The 14,349-nt window shown below is 56.9% G+C and overlaps 1 protein-coding gene across 4 annotated transcripts in view; it reads left to right on the top strand.

Annotated features, from left to right (window-relative positions):
- The window catches only part of SHISAL1 (shisa like 1), a 75,867-nt gene that overhangs the window by 54,284 nt on the left and 7,234 nt on the right, over positions 1-14,349 (top strand). For 2 of the 4 annotated variants that reach the window (XM_070254174.1, XM_070254175.1), the window contains exon 5: positions 13,716-13,861. The exons of the other annotated variants lie outside the window; for them this stretch is intronic. In XM_070254174.1, coding sequence (XP_070110275.1) covers positions 13,716-13,854 — 139 coding nt within the window. In that variant the 3' untranslated portion in view covers positions 13,855-13,861. The remainder of the gene's footprint in view (positions 1-13,715; positions 13,862-14,349) is intronic. 4 annotated transcript variants of the gene reach the window in all.

Below are 14,349 nucleotides of genomic sequence, written 5' to 3'. Positions count from 1 at the left end.
GACCGACGTGGAGACGGTTCGCAGGCAGAATGGACAGGATCTACAGGACTGGATGTGGGGGCCCGGGAGACGACCGCGGTGACGTGTGGTGTAGCCACAAACGGGAAGGACGGCGGCCGCTGGAGGCTGCGGGCGCAGCAGACGGGGCGCTCACCGCTGGCTGCAGTGGGAGCCCTGGGCGGCAGCGCGAGGGGAGAGGGGCATAAAGGGCGGGGACAGGTCACGGGTGAGCGGGAGACAGAGAGGCCCCAGGAGGGACAGGTGTGTGCCAGGGGGCAGAGGGAGGCCCCAGGAGGGATGGGGGGCCTGGGGCATGTTCCCCATGGTGGATGGCCTCCTCCCTGGCCATGGTGCCAGCGAGAAAGGCAAAGACTCGGGGGGCGGGTGTGCAGTGTGTGTGTGTGTGTGTGTGTGTGTGTGTGTGTGCAGTATATGTGAGGGGTGCATCTGATTTGAGTGTGTGTGGGGGTGGGGGTGTATTGTGTGTGTGCGTGTGTGTGGGTGTGCACACTCACATGCCTGGGGGTGACCCCGCCTCCAGCTCGGCCCACTCCCGCCCCCTCTGTCCCCACCGGAGGGCTGTGGACAGGGCAGGAGGAATGGGCCAGGGCACCTGAGGCCGGCCAGGGGCAGTAAGATAGAAATGGGGCCAAGCCAGCACCCCAAATGGAGGGAACACAGAGATGCGGACGGGGCCGGAGCTGGAAGACCTGGAGCCACGGACGGTCAAGGGCAAGGCACAGACACCCCCGGAGCAAGAAGGCACATTAATTTCACAAGGATTTGCAAAACACAGACCAAGGCCTGGGCCTCAGCCCAGGGCTGGGGACACAGAATGAACCGGGCCCTGTCTCTGCCTGGGATATGCCTACCAAGCCTGGTCACCTCACTGGATCCCCCAGCCCAGCTCCCGGCGAGCTCCTACTCATCCCTCAAAACCTTGCTCAGGCTGCTGTCCTCCCCCAGGCCTCCCTCCCTCCTCTGGAGGACTTCTCTCCCAGCTCACCACTACCATCGCAGCCATGGCCACATGGTCTGTTGTCACCTCTGTGTCCACTGGCCTGGGCAAGGGCATGGACAGTCTGAATCCCGCTGGGGACCCCAGTAGGAGGAGCAGAGCCCCGTGGGATCACAGCTTCCCATTCGACTCCCCACAAGGGCGTGCTGTTCAGCCTTGCGCACGCCGCGTCCCTCCCTGGGCTTCTCGTCCCCTGTGTGAGGCGAGGAGAAGGGCTGAGGCTTCTGTGGGTCTCAGCTAAAAGCTCTGACCTTCCCTCTGGCTGATGGAGATGCTGATCGGGGCCAAGAAGGGCTGGGAAAGCACTTTGAAAAATTCATGGCAGGAGGCGAAGGGGCAGAGTCCGTCCTCGGGGGCGGGAGGAGGGGTTACAAACAGAGGCCGGTGAGAGGACGGCGTCCGGGCACTTTGTGGCATTTGATGGAGAGCCCAGAGCTCCCGTGAAAGCAACGGCATCAAATATTTACCAAAGCGGCATTAAAAATTAACCCCGAGGCTGTGGATGTTTACAGACCCCGAGCTCGCTAGGGCCAAGTGACAAAGGGAGGGGAGGGCGGGCTGCATGCGGGGCCTGAATAGTGAGGCCCCAGAGCCAGGCCCGGTTCCCCACGGGCCCTCCTCCCCTGCAACTAGAGCCAGAGCAGCCTCCAGCCCTGTGTCTGCAGAGGCACCTGCTCAGCCCTCCTCGGCCACAAGCCCTCCGGAGGCTCGCCGCAGCCTGCAGGGTCAGGACAGGCCCTCGGCTCAGCCTTCCTGATCTGTGCTCTGGCCCTGCCTTTCTGGGCAGCTGGGTCCGTAGGATAGAACAGAGTGAGCTTACGAGGCTGGAGGAGATTGAGGTGGGATCAGGGAAGGGTCTAGGCACTGGGAGCGGCATGTGCAAAGGCACTGAGGCAGAGAGAGCCAGTGCATTCATGCAGCAGAAGGAGAGATGGGGTGCAGGAGTGTGGGGAGAAAAGGGGAGCACAGGAGGGGAGGGGTGGAGGGTCTGATTGTGCCTGGCCTCCATGAGGAGAGGGCTTCCTATTCCAGGGACAGGGGGATGGCCCTCGAGGAGAGGGACATGGCCCAATGTGCCTTTTCAAATGTTCCCTCTGGCAGCCAGTGGGGAGGGGAGCTGGCAGTCCATCAGAGAGGCCGTCACAGGAGCGGGGGTGGCAGAAGGCGGGCAGGGCCCTCGGGACTGGCTGGCGTGTTGGGTGGGGGATGGTTAGGAAGTGGGAGACCCCACAGAGGACGTCTGGACCGAGCCTCTGGGAGGATGCTGGTGGGCTTTTCCGAGGTGGGGCCCCAGGGGCAGGCTGGCTCTGGGGCTCAGCCCTGCAGGGCGGCTTGCGTTTGAGCTGCCCGTGTGTGGCAATGGGTGATGGGTCGGGAGGAGCTGGGGGGCGGCTGGGCTGACACCAGCGTGGCTGCCACTGAGGGGCTTGTCCTGGAATCTGAGGGGCCCCTGGGGAGGACGAGGTGGGCGGGAGCTGCCCCCAGGGCATCAGTGAGCTCCAGGAAGCTCCCGGAGCCCTGAGCGGAGCTGACTCCCGAAGGCACAGCCATCCTCTCCCCATGGGTGCCCTCGACGTTCCCGGGGGTGATGGCCAGCTTCTCCTTAGGGAAAGAAAGTGAGGTTTCCCATCAGATTCTTTAAAATGAGGCAGTGCCCTGAAGACACAAAATAATGCTAATTTGTCTGCAAATAGGGTCTTCGTTTTGACGGCCTCTCGTCTTTCCTGGAGACCTGGTGACCAAAACCTGGGGTCCGAGGGGCCCTTGGGAGAGCCCCGCCCACGTCACCTGCACGGCCACCTCCAGGGCAGGGGTTTCCCTTGTCATTTGATGGACACGAAGCTAAGGTTCCGAGAGGTCACATGGCACGTTCTGAGTCAAACAGCAGTGACAGGCGGCCTGGTTCCTCCGTCCGGGTCCTCACACCTTTACCAGCTGTGCCCATGCCGCATGAGGGACCAGATAACCCAGAGCCCCCCTCACGCACACACACACAGGCACACGCACGCACACACGTGCACACATGTGCGCTCACGTGCCTTCTCTCAGCCCCTCCTTCCGCACTTTCACCTCCGCTGTCTTCATCCATCTAGATGACCAATAGGATGTCTTGATAAAGTCAAGATAACGCCCCTCGAGGGCCTCCAACGTCCCCTCCCAAAAGGCTGCTTCTCCCCACTTAGTAGGACGGCCGCTTACCGAGGGCTTTCTGTGCACGAGGCGGGTCTATACGCTGGGTCCTGTGCAAACCTCACACAGTCCCCATTTAGCAGATGGGCAAACTGAGGCTCGTGGAGAAAGGTGGCTAACGGCTGATGGAGGGCACGAAGGCTGACGGGTGCGGCGGGTCTGCGGGTCCCAGGCCCCCCTGAGCCCTCGCGCGCCGCCCCGCAGCTCCCGCCGGAAGCCGGGAAGCCGGAAGGGAGGCTGTGATCCAGAGAAGCCTGAGCCACAGACCGGCTCACGGGGGACGCAGAACCCGCCCGTCTCTCCAGAACAGGGCTGAAGCTGAGGCCCCAAGGGCTGTGGGATGGCAAGCGGGTGCAGGAAGCAGGATTCCGTGCAGGAGAAAGACGCTCACCAGGCAGCCCGGATCAAAGTAGCCTCGCTCTGCTAGGAGGCAGTGAGCTCCCCATCACTGGGGTGTGCAAGCCGAGGCCAGAGGGTCATTCCCTGAGGTTGCAAGAGTAGGAAATCCAGCTGTGTGGTCCTCAGCTCCTTCTCTTCCCTCTGGCTCAGTATCTTGGGTCATGTGGGGTCCTCTCGCCCGCTGCCCGAGGGCCCCTCAGAGCCGGGGGTGGGCGGGTTCTCAGGGACGTAGTTGCATCCACATCCACGGATTGACCACGTCCGCCTGTGGCAGTGACCACGTCGGTCAGGACGCCCCCCCATGCCTGGATCCCCGCACACCGATCCTGCCAGGAGGACGGGTCTGCAGGGGACAGAGATGGGGCCTCCGGCCAGCGGAGCACGCACCACACTACCCTCTGCTGTTTGTTCAGCCACCTCCCACGAAGCCCTACTGTGCGCCAGGCTCTGTGCTGGGAGTGGGGAGAGGCTGCCAGAAGGACCACTCTTCAGAAGATCTGGTCCTCCCCAGGCTCGGACCCCTCTCCAGCTCCTCCCTGGACTCTGTGTCTCTGAGCGTCGCTGTCCCCGATGTCAAATGATATTATTGTCTCTGCTTTCCTCCCAGCAAATTTGCGAGAACTGGGGGATCCCACAGGTCGGCCAGGGCCTTGGAAGCAGGCACTGGAGCATTGGGTACCCTGGCTGGGAAGAGGAGATGAAGCTTCACATGCAGGCTCAAGCCCGGATTTGTACCCAGTGACACTTATCAGTTAGAATGCTCTTGCTTTGCAGGCAACAGGAAACCTCACTCGGACTAACCTACACAATAAAGAGAATGTTTAACTCATACCCCTGAACACGCCAGAGGGGGAATATGGGCTTCAGGAGAGGCTTGATCCAGCAGCTCCAGCCACCTGAAGAGGACTTAGTCTTGCATTTCTCACTTCCACTTCTCTGAGGTTGAGGCCCAGCTCTCCCTCCAGGTCACGAGTCAGCTACCACCAGCTCCCAAAGCAACAATCCAAACCCAGCAGCAAAGACAATATTAGCATCTGCATCAGCTCAAACACAGACCCCAGAACTATGTCTTGCTGGTCCTGATTGTCCCGATGTAGGTATGAGTCAGGCCTTGGTGCAGAGACCAGTCCAGAAGGGGGGAAGGGAATGGATGTGGGGCATCTGCCAACCAACACCCCCCCACCCTCCAAACCTCAGGCTCCTCATCTCTGAAATGGGGGAATCGTCCCTGCCTTCAGGGTGGCACGCGAATGAGATGGTGCATGTGCAGATCACATGTAAACAGGCAAAGCGGCACACACGGAGCGTTTATTTTTACCCAGATGGGAGGAGCGCACCTGAGATGCCGTGTTCTCCATGGAGGGGGGAGGGCGTCACGAGGCAGCCACTTCCGCTGGTTCCTTAGGAAATGTTTATGGAGCAGCTGCCGCACGCCAGACACCAGCTGCCAGGGGGAGGTGTCCCGTGGCTCCGTTACCCTCTCCGCATTAAAGTAATAAGGTGCCATCTTATCTGCACAGCTTCATGCATTTCAGTCCAAGATATCAAACTTTCCAGGACCCATGAGGCTGCCTTGCCGCCCTGAGCACCCCTCCCCTGACATCCAGCCCCTAACTCATTCTGCCTGACCTTGGGCTGCATGTGGAATTGGGTGGCGTGGGCTCATAGCACCAGCATCTCTCACACAACGTTGTGTCTCTAAGAGAAATTCATCCACGTTGTTGTGTGTAGCGATCGGCCCTTGTTTTTCACTGCTGAGTAGTACTCCCCTGTATGGACGTACCGCAGTTTGTTTATCCATTCACCTGCTGAGGACCGTGTGGCTCATTTCCACTTCGGGGCCGTTGTAAGTGAAGCTGCTCTGAACACTCACACCCAGGCCTTCTGGGGAACTTGCACACACCATTGTCTGGGAATCATGCTAGTGTCCTGTGGCTGCTGACACAGATGACACAAACTAGTGGCTTAAAACAACACGAATGTAATCTCTCATAGTTCTGGAGGTCAGAGTTCAAAGTGAACCTCATGAACGCCCGAGATCAAGGTGCCGGCAGCGCTGGTCCTGCGGGGGCTCCAGGGCGGAACTGTCCCCTGCCTCTCCCAGCTCCTGGCAGCCACCTGCCTCCGTGGCTCGGGGCTGCTCTGCCCCCTCGCCAGCGCTGGGCCTCGTCACTCTTTCCCTCCCAGCCCTGTCAGTGGGCGCAGAGGGCGGCTCACGGGAGTTTCCGTCACCTTTTCCAGATGCTTGCATGTCACTTTCTCTCATCATCACACGAGCACACCTCCACCAGGCAGCCTCCCAGGACCACACCTTCCGCGGCTAAGAGCTGGACCCCGGGGGACTGCGTGCGGTCTTAGCTCCGTGGGGTTGAATCCTACCGGCCCGGGTTCACTCGGGGCCCCGCGCCGTCTGCTCCCTGGTAAGATGCGGTTGACGGCGTCTCCGGGTTGCTGTGAGAACGTAATGGAAAACCTTGCAAAAGCTCCTGGCGCCACACCTGGCATATAGTCAGTGCTAAATACATGCGAGCTGTCAGCCCCGCGGAGGGCGCCTTGTCGGAGGTTCACCCAGCAATTTGTCCCGGTGCCTCTGACGACTCTGCTTCGGTGGGCGGGTTACTGTCACAGCCTCCTCCGCCTGCAGGAAGCGTCCATTGTTATTCAAATCGCCAGGTGTTCCGTCTCCTCTTCCCAATTAGGCTGCAGCTGCCAGCTGCCCACCCTCCTGTCCTGGGGGCCGAGGGCCAGGTTCCAGGCCGTGCCCTGCCCCAGAGGGGTGGCTGCGCAGCCCGGCGTTGGCAGCACAGGCTGGACTCCCAGCTCCACCGCTAAGTGGACACGTGACGCTGGGCCAGCTGAGGCGCCTCCCTGAGCGTCAGTCTCCTCCTCTGTCTGTGGGGGAATAATGGCCCCCTGGGGCTGTTGGGCAGCTCTGCCAAGCTGTGCAGGGACCGTGCCGTTGGCACCAGCCCGGCCCTGCCTCCTCTGGAACGAGGAGCTCACGCCTGCTCCTTGGGGCCCGAGGGTCAAGTCCATCCCAATGCCTTCGCCTGGTGGCCAAAGCGCCTGGGGGCTCCCCCTCTCAACTCAGCCTCCCCAGGAGCATCCTGAGCCGTCCCCCCACCCCGCCCCCCCGGTCCTCTGAAGGGCCTTGGCTCAGGCCGGGCCTCCCCCCAACCCCGAGAGCCTTCCCATCTCCTGCTCACTCTGCTCAGGGCCCAGCTCGGCATCAGTGCCCAAGGGTTTTCCTGGGTCCCCATTCCCATCAAGGCCGTGCCCCCATGAACCCCAAGCCCTGGCTGCCGATGCAGCGTGGATCTGCCGCTCTGGCCTAGGGGTCCTGCTGTGGCTCCCACCCACTCAGAGCCCTCAAAGGCGGGACGCACACCTGACCAGGGTCTGAGCCCCAGCACCCAGCGCGGGCCGGGCCAAGGACGCCGCCAGGGAGCGAGCGCTGCCAGAGGCCTCGTGGGTGGCGGCAGCCTTGACACAAGTGGGAGGGGCACTGGTGGCCCCAAGCCTGGTTTCCCGGCGCTGTTGGCGGTAAGGGGCCAGGCCACCGGCACAGTGCCTGGGCGGCGGGCGGCCCCAGGACCAGGGGCAGGCGGGCTCTCGGGGACAGGCTGCTTGGGAGCGGCTTCCTGCGCTCGTGGACCGCAGCTGCCTGCGTGGCTGTGGCGCAGCTGCCACAGAAGCAGAACAAAAGTTGACCTTGGCGAAGCTTTGTTCTGGAAGTTTCTGTTGAAGTCGTGTTCCCAAGGCACATGGGCCACAGGGGCTGATGGGCTGGGCTGTGTCCAGATGAGCTGAGCCGGGGGGGGTCCGCGCGGTGAAGGGCCCTGCTGGCCAGCAGTGAGGATGGCCCTGCACGCCTGAAGTGGCATCAGGTGGATTCTGAGGTCCAGAGAGGTTAAGTGACTTGCCTGGGGTCACACAGCTTGTGAGCGGCAGAGCCAGGATATGGACCCAGGCCTGTATGACTCCGAGGCCCATGGCAATTCCTGCGCCAGCCCCTCCACAGCGCCATGTGGTCCTGACTGTCACCGAGACCCACGCGGGTCAGACCAGCTGCATGGAAGGGTGCCGAGGAGAGGGTGCCCCCAGCGTGTGGGGCACACCCGGGCCTGGAGAGAGAGTCCTTGGAAGGTGAGGCCGCGAAAGTAGCGACAGTGGGAAGCCCTGAGTGCCCAGCTCAGGCGGCAAAGCACTACCCTCCCAGGACCCAGAAGCAGAGTTTCCTTAATGTTACTGATCTTGAAATATTTCTTGTTCTGCGAAAGAATGTGTGTTCAACGTTCCTCTAAGGTGTAAAAATGCTGAAACAAATGCCACGTTCCCCTGGCCGGCCTGAGGAATAGAGCAGCGCCCACACCTGAGGCCCGGCCCGCCCTCCCCCTCGAGGGTCACCAGCCTCGATTTGGGGCCTGTCGTCCCCAGACGGAGGTGTCTCCCTAGGGAGTGAGACGGGGCTCGTCTGGACGGGGGGCCCAGGGCAGAGACGGCCACTTGGAGGCCTTGGCCAAGGTCGAGGGGATACTGCCTCCATTCAGAGAAGGGGGAGCCTGGAACAGAGAGAAGGGACATTGCTGCTGCCACCGTATCTCAGAAAGGCCACCAGGGCAGGGGACTGTGAACTGCATTAGGGGATTTGGCCCCATTGTAAGTTTTCTAGATAACTGAGCAGCCAAAAGGACAGTGGGCTTCGAGGTAGTGAGCTCACCATCCCTGTGGGAAGCCAAGCAAAAGCTAAACAGCCACCGGGACTTCCCCTCAAGCCTCCTCTGACTTTCCTCTTCCCCAGCCCTGAGGCCCCCTCTGTCTCAGATTCACCCCCCTGATGTCACTGTCTGCCCCTCCAGATGGGGTCTCCAGGGCTGGGGTCTGAATCATCTGCTACACGCTCCCCCCACCACGTTCTCAGGGCCAGGATAGAGCAGCGGGCACAAAACCAGGCAAGCCCTGCCCTCACGGAACGTTTGAGCTGGCGGGAAGGCAGACGGTCCTCAAATGACAGAGACGGGACATCACTGGTAGGGAGTGTGACAGGGAGAGTAAAGCAGGGACTGGGGTGCAGGAGGGCTGGGAAGGCCTCCTGGAGGAGCCGTCTGCACCACGCCCTGAGGTTGCTGAGAAAATGGGCCCTGCGTAGATGCCTAGAGAGCAGTCTAGGCAGAGGGAATGGCAGGTGCAAAGGCCCCGAGGCAGGAGTGCCCAGGAGTGTCGAAGGAACAGCACAGAGGCCTGTGCGGCTGGAGAAGAGTGACAAAGGCACATGACAGGAGGCCGCGTCAGAAGGGCACTGAGGGGGCAGCATGGAGGGTCAGCAGGGCCTTGGTGATGAGAAGATATTAGAGGGTTTTAAGCAGAAGAGGTTTAATATATATGTTTTTTAAAAACACAGAGAACTCTGGCTCCTGTGCTGAGAATACACTGCAGGGAGGTGGGGGCAGAGAAATCAGCTGAGTACTGAAATGCGCCAGGTGAGAGAGGACGGGGGCTCTGACGGCGGCAGTGACGGAGGAGACGGGGGGAAGTGGTGAGATCCTGTCTGTTTTGAATAGATGAGATTGGCCGATGGAGTGGACCTGGGTGAGAGGGGGAAGAGCGAGTCAGTGACGGCTCCGAGGCTTTTGACCTGAGCTCCTGGGAGGAGGGAGCCGCCGTGGGCTGAGATGCGGGGGACCGAGGAGGAGCGGGTTTAGAGGGAAGCTCAGGAGTTCGGTGTTGGACGTGCTAAGAACGGGATGCCTGTTAGGCGGGCAGGGGGAGGTCCAGGAGGCCAGAAGTCAAGACGGAAGCTCAGGGGAGAGGCCTCAGCATTCGTTAAAGCCGCAGAACCAGGGAGAGCAGCCCAGGATGCGGGTCAGAGAATGGGGCGTGCAAGCGTGGGGCGTCCTGGGGCTGCTGCTGGGCCCTCGGAGGTCTGCGTCTCTCTGCATCATCGGGGATCCGCCGCCTTTGCGCCCGTGCCCTCCTGATGGACGATCCTGAGCTTTCACTTTGACCCGAGCTGCTGCAAAGAATGAGATTGCCCAGGGGCCACGTTGGTGGGATAATTGTAGGTGGAACCGCTGGGCCCAGGGCAAGGGCACCTGTAACTTTGCTTCCTGTCCGACCACCTTCCGGAAGGGACCCCAACGTCCCTCCTACCAGCAGCCAAGCAGAGGCTTTCCCCCCACAAACCAGCGGACCCGTGGCACCCACCCTCGTGATCTCAGCTGGGCGACGGTGAGAGATGGCGGCAGCTTCCTCTCGTCTGTCTGCTCTCCAGGACACTTGCCCGCGGCGGCTTTCTGTGCGTTTCTCTTGTTTCAGACCCTGCACTTGCGATTTGACGGTTTCTCCCTTTCTTCTTGGCAATTGGTCTGTTTGGCTTCTCTCCCCGTGGATCCTTTGGGTAATTTCTGTTTTCTTGGAAATTCACCCGTTTCGTCCAGGTTTTCTGATTTCATTGGATAGAGTTGAGCGGGTAGGCGCCCCTGTTTTCTCTCCTCATCTGTCTGTTCCCCCTGTGTTTCCTGAGCGCCTGCTCTGTGCCCAGCATCATTATCGGTCCTGGGGAGAGAGCAGTTCACCAAAACCAAGGCAAGACCTCCTGTTATGGGGCCTACGGACAACGTAAAAACCATCTCCGTGAACTCTGCGGGCTGTTAGTGGTGACGAGAGCTGGGCAGAGAAACCACATGAGAACAGAGAGGGAGTTGAGACGCAGTGCAAGTTTGCACAGGGTGGTCTGAGAGGGTCTCAGAGACGGGTGATGTGAAGGCCATGAGGGCACAAGCGTGTGCTTATCTGGGAGAAGAGATGCAGGTGCTGGCGCGGCCGGGGTGTTGCCGGGGTCTCCAGAGAAACGGACCCAACAGAATGGACGTGTGTAAAGAGATTCCCTGTGAGGAGTTTGCTCCACAGCTGTGGAGGCCGAGAAGCCCCGAGAGCTGTGGTCGGCGAGCTGGAGCCCCAGGGCAGCAGATGGCGCAGGTTCCGGCCCGAGTCCCCTTGTGACGGCAGGAGGAGAGCGATGTCCGGGCTGAGACAGGCAGGCGGAGGGGGCCGCCCCTTCCTCCACCCATTAATTGGATTCGGGCTCTGCATGGACTGGAGGAGGCCCGCCCACATCGAGGAGGGCCACCTGCCTTACTCAGTTTACCCATTCAAATGGGAACCTCGCCCACAGCCGCCCTCACAGACACGCCCAAGATAACGTTTGACCAACTATCTGGGCCCCCGTGGCCCCATCAAGTTGCCATGTAACATGAGCCATCACGGCTGGAGTGGAGTGAGCAAAAGGGAGAAGATAGGGATCTGATCAGAGAGGCGCTGGAGGGGAAGGCCTTTGGCTTCTACTCTGAGGGAGATGGGAGCCATTGAGGGTTTGGGGCAGAGAAGTGACGTGATCCGATGTAGATTTTCACGGGATCCCTCTGGCTGCCGTGTGGAGGATAGACGGAAGGAGTGGACCAGCAAGGAGGCCATCGTGAGAATCCTGCTGGCGTGGACCACGGTGGGAGCAATGGAGGCAGCAGGGAGTACAAGGTTTATGGACATATCTGAAGGAGGGGCAATGGGGTCTACTAATGGATTGGATGTGGGGTTCGAGAGGAAGAGAGGGACCAGAGATGCTCTGGGACTCTGATGTGAGCGACTGGAAGGACGGCGCTGTATCTACTGAGCTCAGGAAAATTGCAGGAAGAGCACAGCTGGGGAACAAGATCTGGATTTTAATTTGGGGCATATTAAGTTTGAGATGTCTGTTAATATCCAGTTGGTGATGTCAAGTAGATGGTTGGAGAAATGAGCCTGGAGTCCAGGGGAGAGCTTGAGGCTGGAGAGTCTTCAGTGCATAGGGAGTGTTTAAATCCTTGGGAGGACACAACATCCTCAGGACAGAGTAGAGATGGAGAGAAGAGACCAGGAAGACAGAGAGGGACCCAGAGAGGAGCCTGAGACAGAGGAGAGAACCAGGAGTGTCCCCGAGGCAGGAGGAGCGATCAGCTGTGTCAGGGCTGCTGAGAGAATGAGTGAAAGGAGGATCGAGAATGGACCACTGGATTTAGACACATGCAGGTCTTTGTGACCTTGACAAGGGCAAATTCTGCAGAATAGTTGGGACAAAGCCCGTCTGGAGGGGCTAAGGGATGGCGGAGAAGTGGAATTGGAGAGCGAAAGAACTGCTAACTTGCCAGCGGTCACTCCCTCCCCCTGCTTTATTAGATTCCCAGCAGTTGATGTGTTTCACTGTTTTTCAAAAAGAACCACAAATTGCATTTATTTATTCATTCCTTCCTTTTCTGTTTTTAACTTCATTTCAGTTTTAATTTATCGATTGCTTTCCTATATGCCTTCCTTGGGTTTATTTTGCCTTTCTTTTCTAACTTTTTGAGTTGGATAGTTAATTTGTGTCTTTCTCATTTATTAATAGTAATATGTGAAGCTATAAATTGTCCTCTGAGTGTTGCATTAGCTGCATCCCACAGGGTCTGAATTGTAATACTTTTATTTTCGTTGTTGTCTAGATATCCTGCCATTTTGATTTTTTGCTCTCTCTCTGACTCAAAAGTAATTTTAAAGAGTGGTTAGACATCTTGGTGGTAGAGTTTGTTTTGTTTCGTGGTTTTGTTATTAATATTTTCAAATTCTATATCATGGTCAGAGAATGTTGTCTCATTTCTAGTTTGGGGAATTTACTTTCTTTGTGGCCTGATAGTCATTTTTTTGGGTGTGCATTTTCCAGGGCATTTGAACAGGGGGTGGAGTGTGTTTAATACACACACACACACACACACACATGCACGTCTACTATGTTGTTAGTTTATTTGGCTCCCTCTATCCTTGTTTATGTTTTCGCCACCTTCATCTGCGATGGACTGAGAGAGGTGAATTAAAATGCACTAATACTAGCATCCTCTTTTTCTTCTTAAATTTTCTGCAGTTCTTGCTCGTGAACGTTGCGGCTGTGTTATTTGGTGCACAGACACTCATTACTCTTAGATCCTCGTGATGACTCTCATCTTGGTGCCCACACAAGGCCCTTCAATATTTCTTGCCCTGTTTTCAGCTTTGTCTAATATTCAGGAAAAGACCCCTGGTTTCTCTTAGTTTGCATTTGTTCACGATGTCTCTGCCCGTGCTTTTTTTTTATTATTATTATTGTGGTAAAACACATAACATAAAATTTACCATTTTTTTTTAAAGATTTTATTTTTTCCTTTTTCTCCCCAAAGCCCCCCGGTACATAGTTGTATATTCTTCGTTGTGGGTCCTTCTAGTTGTTGCATGTGGAATGCTGCCTCAGCGTGGTCTGATGAGCAGTGCCATGTCCGCACCCAGGATTCGAACCAACGAAACACTGGGCCGCCTGCAGCGGAGCGCGTGAACTTAACCACTCGGCCAAGGGGCCAGCCCCAAAATTTACCATTTTAACCACTTTTTAGTGTACAGCTCAATGGCATTAAGTCCATTCGCATCGTTGTGCATCCATCACCACCGTCCATCTCCAGAGCTTTTTCATCATCTGCCCGTCCTTTTTATGAAAACTTTGTGAATCATTCTACCTTCAGTGGATTTTGTTTATAATCTTATCCGAGAGTCTTTTTTTTTTTTAGCAAGTGTGTGGCTCATTAACATTTACTGATATGGCAGATACATTTGGTCTTAGTTCTGTCATCATAGTTTGTGATATGCTTTCTGCTTTTATAGCTTTTGTGTGGGTTGTCAATTTTCACCATATGGTCTCTGTTTTCTTTGTTTTATTTTTTGTGTGTATGTCTTCTGACAATTTGGAAAGCTGTGTTTCTGAGCTCATGGTTATCTTGATAATTATACTGTGTTATGGTACCCTTAATCTTCTGTTTCTTTAGACAATGTTTATTTTCTCCCTACTATGAATGAGGTCCAAATTAGACTATTTCTACTCTCCCTCCCTACTCTCCCTTCCACCAAATGATTTTAAGTGATTATATTACTTTTTCTATTTGCTTTTGTACCTCTAATGTTACTTATACCTCTAAATGATTCTTTAGACCTCCAAGTATAAATAAATAAGACATAGTTTATGTATATTACTCCCCTCCTTCTCACCTGCACCCCTCCTATCTATTATTATTTACAGTAGTCCCGTCTTATCCACACGGGATTCCTGCCAAGACCCCAGCAGATGTTGGAAACAGTGGATGGTACTGAACCCCACAGTGATCCCCGTTATCCAGTTTTGCTTTCCACGGCCCCAGTCACCTGTGGTTGAGGGGTAACCGAGAGGTACCACTGTGTGTCAGTTCTCTGCTTTCTCTTTCCTTCTTTCCATAACAGTCACCATCCTTCAACTTGTTTCAGACACAGTCCCACAGTTAGAGAGATTCTCACTGCCACGGCTCTTGCCAGAGTTACCCCATTTAGCCTTGGTTTTCTGGTAATTTATATAAGAAGGGCTCATGGGAACTATAATTCAAAAATATGTTCAAAAAGTTTCCTGTTGACTTTATACTTAAAAGATGGTTCCTGTGGGCTGTAAGTCCTTGGTGCATTCATTCCTTCACTCCACAAATGTTTATTGAGCCCCTACCGTGTGCCTGTTGTGGCTTTGGACCCTGGCAACACAGCAGCGGACACGGCACACAAACGCCTCGGCCTGTTGTATGTTGCCTTCTAGTTGGGGGAGACAGACAGCAAACTTGACCAGCAAGGAAAATACGTGCTGTGCTGGATAGAGATACGTGCTGTGGGGGAGGATGAGGCGGGGTGGGGAC

The sequence above is a fragment of the Equus caballus genome, chromosome 28 (assembly GCF_041296265.1).
Source record: "Equus caballus isolate H_3958 breed thoroughbred chromosome 28, TB-T2T, whole genome shotgun sequence".
In the NCBI taxonomy this organism is placed as follows: Eukaryota; Metazoa; Chordata; class Mammalia; order Perissodactyla; family Equidae; genus Equus; species Equus caballus.
Note: the sequence above shows the minus strand (reverse complement) of the source record. Positions and strands in the feature narration are given on the sequence as shown.